General features: G+C 39.0%; 1 protein-coding gene across 3 annotated transcripts in view; it reads left to right on the forward strand.

Moving 5' to 3' along the window:
- The window catches only part of acot20 (acyl-CoA thioesterase 20), a 7516-nt gene extending 2504 nt beyond the window's left edge, over positions 1–5012 (forward strand). For 2 of the 3 annotated variants that reach the window (XM_014015430.1, XM_014015431.1), the window contains exons 2-4: positions 543–1043; positions 1116–1318; positions 3284–5012. In XM_014015430.1, the coding sequence (XP_013870884.1) occupies positions 587–1043; positions 1116–1318; positions 3284–3877 (1254 nt within the window). In that variant the 5' untranslated portion in view covers positions 543–586 and the 3' untranslated portion in view covers positions 3878–5012. Of the gene's footprint in view, positions 1–542; positions 1044–1115; positions 1319–3283 lie in introns of those variants that run through there. The other variant, XR_001310786.1, reaches the window with a different exon arrangement.
- The last annotated feature ends 643 nt before the right edge of the window (positions 5013–5655 follow it).

The following is a 5655-nucleotide window of genomic DNA, read 5'->3' on the forward strand; positions in this document are numbered from 1 at the left end:
TGGTAAGATTCTTGAAATAAGAAAAAATTGAGTCAAATCAAGTATTTCAAGAATCTTACCAAGACAAATAATCTTACACATTGTGAAAACAAGATGATTATTCTTACACAATCAGTTCTTGTTTAGTAAATCAGTCTGAAAACAAGATCAAAAAGACTTTTTGGCTGATATAAGATTATAAAACTTGGTTAGGTGGACAGTTTTTGCAGTGTACCACATCAAATCCTAACTGATATCTGTAAAACTGACCAGCGATGTCAGAAAATATCGAGTCACTGAATTATTGTAATATTTAATTTCCTGATCCTGCATCGATTCTTAAAAGCGTTGTTTTAAATTGAGCCTTAATGGATGGATGTAAAACTGAGTCGTGGCTTTGATCAGTTATAACTGCACATGCAGTAAGACAACAATAAGATGTTAACGAGGTCATTTTTATCTTTATTGTCTAAAAAATAAACAAAAACCCAACAGCAGCACAGAGACTGGTGACTGTGTAAAATCACCACCTATGTAATTAATGTGTGTGTTTGCCTCGACAGATAGCTTGAAGCAGGACCAAAAAAAGAAAAGTAAAGGAAGTGACATGGCGTCCTCACAGGTGCGCCTGAGGATGTTCCCCGGCGTCCGCTGCCTGTTTGATAAAGCCACGCAGATCAAAGTGGAAGGCCTCGCCCCCAACAGAACCGTCCAGCTGAGATCCAAACTGGTTGATGACAGAGGGGTGACGTTCAGGGCGCGGGCCCTGTACACAGCCGATCAGAGCGGCCAGGTGGACGTGGGCAGCTCRGCCTCCCTGGGAGGAAGCTACGCGGGCGTGGAGCCCATGGGTTTGTTCTGGGCCATGGCGCCTGACGCTCCGCACAGTAAACTCCTGAAGAAGAGCGTGCTCAGCCCAGCGCTGGTGGAGTTGGAAGTAATCAGCGAGGAGAGCGGTGAGCTGCTAGCTTCTGAAACAAACCAGAGAGAATACCTGACGGCAGGTATGAAGAGAYTACCTGTGGAGGAAGGCAACATAAGAGGGGTCCTCTTCATCCCACCAGGTTGGCTGTGAACAGGAAGTATAGTTTAGTAACATGTATTTAACCTTCACTCATGATGTGTTTTTTCTTCAGGAGACGGCCCGTTTCCTGGAGTTATAGACTTGTACACGTTAGGAGGAGGTCTTTCTGAGCCCAGAGCCAGCCTGTTGGCCAGTAAAGGTTATGTGGTGCTGGCGCTGGCCTACTACGGCTACAAGGGTTTACCTAAAAACCCTCAGAACCTGGATCTGCAGTACTTTGAAGAGGCTGTGAGCTATCTGAAGAAACGACCAGAGGTTAGTGCTAACGATGCTTTAAATCAGTGGGTCAGGACCCTAAAACATCAAGGTGGGTTCTTGTGAGTTACATTTAAAAATGACTTTTAACAAAACTTTCAGCTCCTTCAGGACATTTCAGCTGTGATTTTCAGTTTGTCAACAYTTTATGTTTGTTCAGCTGTTTAGCWTTTTTTCTGATTGAAAATGAATGAAGCTTCTTCATCATCCTGAAAACTCCTCATAATGTTTTTAGTTCATGTTTATTGCCATTTGCAGTAAAAAAAAAACTACATTGGAAAACAGTTGCAAGAGCTCAAATTGAAAAAATAAAAGCTTATAAAATAAAATTTAAAAAGTTACAAAAAAGTTAAAAACACTGAACACAGAACCCCTCATCTGGAACAGACAGAGTTTCACAGAATACGTTTCATTACGTTAATGTGAATTATTCAACTCTTTAGCTTGTTCTGCTTCTATTCAGCTGATTTTAGCTGTTTTTTCTTTTATTTTTTAGCTGTTCTGACCTTTTTTGTTATTCTTCAACATATTCTGCTAAATCTTTCTTTGGTTCCTTTCAATATTTTTCTGCCCTCTTCAGCTTTTTCCTCCCCTTTTAGCTACATTTCTACTCATTTTACTTTTTATCTGATATTTCTGCATTTTTCAGCTATTTTTTTATTAATATTTTAGATTTTGTTTTTACAGTTTGAGTTCTTCAAAATATTTCAGCTTCTTCAGCAGCTTTCAGCTCAACGATTCAGCAACAAATGTTCACACTGCTCTTTGCAGGAAATGCAGTTTCTCTAGTTGTTATTATTATTATTATTATTATTATTATTATTATTATTTGTTATAAATGGTTCATCTTTCACAGTGGGTCATTTATGAGTTGACAGTGAACACCCCAGGTGTGTGTTGGGAATCAGATTTTTTTCTGTGTTCCTGAATGCAACACGGCTCTGACTGGTGTGAAAGAGACGAGACGTTTTGAGCTTTAAATAAAAATAAAAATAACATTTTTTGGACAAATGTCTTTTATCTGTAACATATAATGCCACGAATCACTTAATGCCTAACCACAAGTGACTGAAGTGCGTCATTCATTCTTGTATTAAAATGAAATTAGTTCAAACTGTTAACTATCTASAGTCTTCATGGAAATGGTGCAATAATTATCCTGTGACCACGGGTTACATTTTTTAATCCAGTGCCATCAGACGGGCTCGTACAAAGCAGCAGTGTGTAATTAGTGTACTTAAAAATGTATAAAAGTAGCGTGATGGCACCAGTTGGTGCTCAGGTCTGCTGCTCTTATTTTCTGAGTCAAAAGCTGAACTGGTTGGGAACCATTATAATAATTTATTCCTCTCATAAATGCCTCATTTCATCTTATTTTCTATGTAAAACGAGGGTCACCTGTTAAAAGTTGCAACGTTTTAGTGATAAACGTATTGAAGTAAATGTTTCTTTAATGTGTCAGTGTTGCCATCTGCTGGATATTTATCACTGTTACAGTCATAATGTTTAAAGTTTTTAGATTTAACATCAGAATCAGAATACTTTAATGATCCTTGGGGGGAAATTGCAGTTATTACAGCTGCAACCGTTCAAGTAAGCATTCAGTTAACATAATGTACTGAGTTGTGTTTTAGTTTAAGATCAGTCAAGTTTGTGTTTTGATCCAAACTACAGGATAGGTCTTATTTGGAGCAAAGTTATTTACTGATCAAATTATTCTTCATTAGTCCCTCAGAGACACTGATTAGTCTCATCCAGGGCCGGCTTGTGCCGTAGGCAGTAAAGGCTAATGCTAACAGCGCCGTCCGTCTAGGAGGCGCCACTGAAATCTTACCTACAGCACTAAACTGGTCTCATTGTTTGTTGTGTTACAGTGATTTTAAACAGATGTGTAAATCTGTGCAGTAACCCAGAAGGATGTGTAGATGTTTTAGCAGGAAGTCAACACGCTGCTTGTTTACGCAGGTACCAGGTTGTGGCATCGGCATCATATCCATGTCACACAGTGGGGCTCTGGCTTTGTCCATGGCCTCCTTCTTCTCCGGGATCGCAGCAACCGTCTGCATCAACGCCTGCAACGCAAACACCGTCCTTCCTCTGCGCTACAAGGAGCAGGTTTTCCCTCCGCTCTCACCCGTCTTAAAGAACGTTAAAGTCACAGACGCCGGGCTCGTAGACATCCGCGACGTCTTACCGGACCCCTCCCTGGACAGGAACAAGGCGTCTCTGATCCCGGTGGAACGATCCAGCTGCCAGTTTCTGTTCGCCGCCTCCGAGGACGACCACAACTGGAACAGCGTGTTTTTCGCCGAGCAGGCTGCGGGAACGCTCCGAGCCCACGGCAAACAGTCGTTTCAGCTGGTCACCTACCCGAAGGCCGGCCACTTCCTGGAAGTCCCTTACGTGCCTCATTGTCCGTCTGGGTTTCATGCAGCTGTGGGAAGGGATGTGGTGTTTGGTGGGGAGCCAAAGGCCCACTCTGAGGCTCAGCTGGATCTGTGGGAAAGAGTCCAGCWCTTCTTCAAGAGTCACTTGGTCGACCAGAGTGCTGCTATTTAAAGCCTCAAACACCCCTACTGCTCATTAACAATCAGCTTAATATGTTCCTGAGCTTCACTGAAGGTCACTGAATTATTAAATTACTTTGGATGAGGTTTCTACAAGTGGAGACTTTGACTTTTCATTTTTGTAGAAGAAATTAATCATCAATCTTACAATTATTTAAATCTGTTCATCTAACTCAAAAAAAATTATATTTTCCTTAATATTTCCTGCAGAAGGTCAGAAATAAGAGGAGAGAAGCAGAATTTATTTTAACTCTCCCAGGTTGTTTTTCATGCTGCTCACATTTTATTTTATTTATTAAACCGTTATTTATGTTTTTTAAGTGCCAAACACAAACCTGCGTTTTTGGTGAAATCATCTGATACTGTAATTGTTTGGTTTAAAAAGTCACGCGTTGTTGTGTTTTAGAAATATTTTTACTAACAGTTGTATGAGAACTTGATTTTTACTATATTTAAGAACATTTTCACATTGTGATTTTAAACGAGTTCTGTTATCAGTTGATTGAAAACTTATATTAGCAGACTGGTTATTTTTACTGCGATGGGATCCTTTATTGTTCCACCTGCAGTTTATTAAATAATAGTTGAGTTGCTTTTATTGCTGCAGTAATTAGACTTAAAGAATTGTAATGAGGTCATTAAAAGACATTTTAAATGGTCTTTTCTTTAATGTTCTGATTGTGTATCAGATCAACCTAATTTATTATTTCTCCTCTGGTGGTTTTTGAGATGGACCAGAGACCTCCTCCTGAAATAAACTCTTAGAACCACAACGATGCTTCATCAGAACCAGTAACTCATTAACACAAACTGTTTCTTCAGTTGGACAATGTAAGAAATTTTCTTTCATTTTTTTTACACTCATGCACATTTTTATTTTTACTTGTGCATATGTCATGCATCTGCAAAGTTTTTGCATATTTGCATGTTTTTAACAAGTGGCAGTTGCATGTAGCATTTAGTTTTTGTGTGTTTATTCACAGTGAACCTCCTGCACCAAGCACCAGGACAAACTGCTTTACAACAATAAACCTGCTTCTGATTTACGGCTTTCTTTAGGTTCACAGTAAAAAAGAAAAACAAACTCTTAAACTAATGTGACAAATACATTTTTTTGTTCAGTAAAAGTGTAAGTGAGTTGTGTTTTGTGTTCCAGAGGTARGGCCTGTCCTGCCTGTGGTATTTTCATCAGAGCGCAGAGGAATGTGACGAGCTCCTGTCAGAGGACAGGCTGAGCAGAACAACAGCTGCTGTGTTCAAATGGATCCTTAAATTCTGATCACATTCATCCAACAGGACTGTTCTCCTCTTCTCTTCAGTTTTTAACACATTTTAATTAAAAACACTCAACAAATAGAGCGCTTTGACTCTAATTATTCAGTCAGAACATTTCTACTGTTTCTGTTTAATGTCCTCAGATCGTTGTTTCTGGGTCCACTTCAACATCCAGCACCTGCTCTGTTTTGTTTTCTTCTGCTGCTTCTGTTTTGCTCATTTTGACCGTTTTAGCTAATTAGTTCTTGGCAGCTGTTTGGCTAATTTTAGCTTTTAGCTACTGTTTGCTAATGTTAACGTTTAGCTAGGTTTGTTAATTTTTGTTCTGTTGTTTTTAACAATTCATACGGGCTGCTGTTTGTAAAGTTACACAGTCAGAAATTACCACCAATATTTTTGTTTTATTTAACCTTTTATAAGAAAAAAAGAACAGATTTATTTTTCAAAGTCAGTTTTTCACCATATGATTCATACATTTATAAATGTCATAGTTTA

Source organism: Austrofundulus limnaeus, unplaced genomic scaffold (assembly GCF_001266775.1).
Source record: "Austrofundulus limnaeus strain Quisiro unplaced genomic scaffold, Austrofundulus_limnaeus-1.0 Scaffold129, whole genome shotgun sequence".
Classification (NCBI taxonomy): Eukaryota; Metazoa; Chordata; class Actinopteri; order Cyprinodontiformes; family Rivulidae; genus Austrofundulus; species Austrofundulus limnaeus.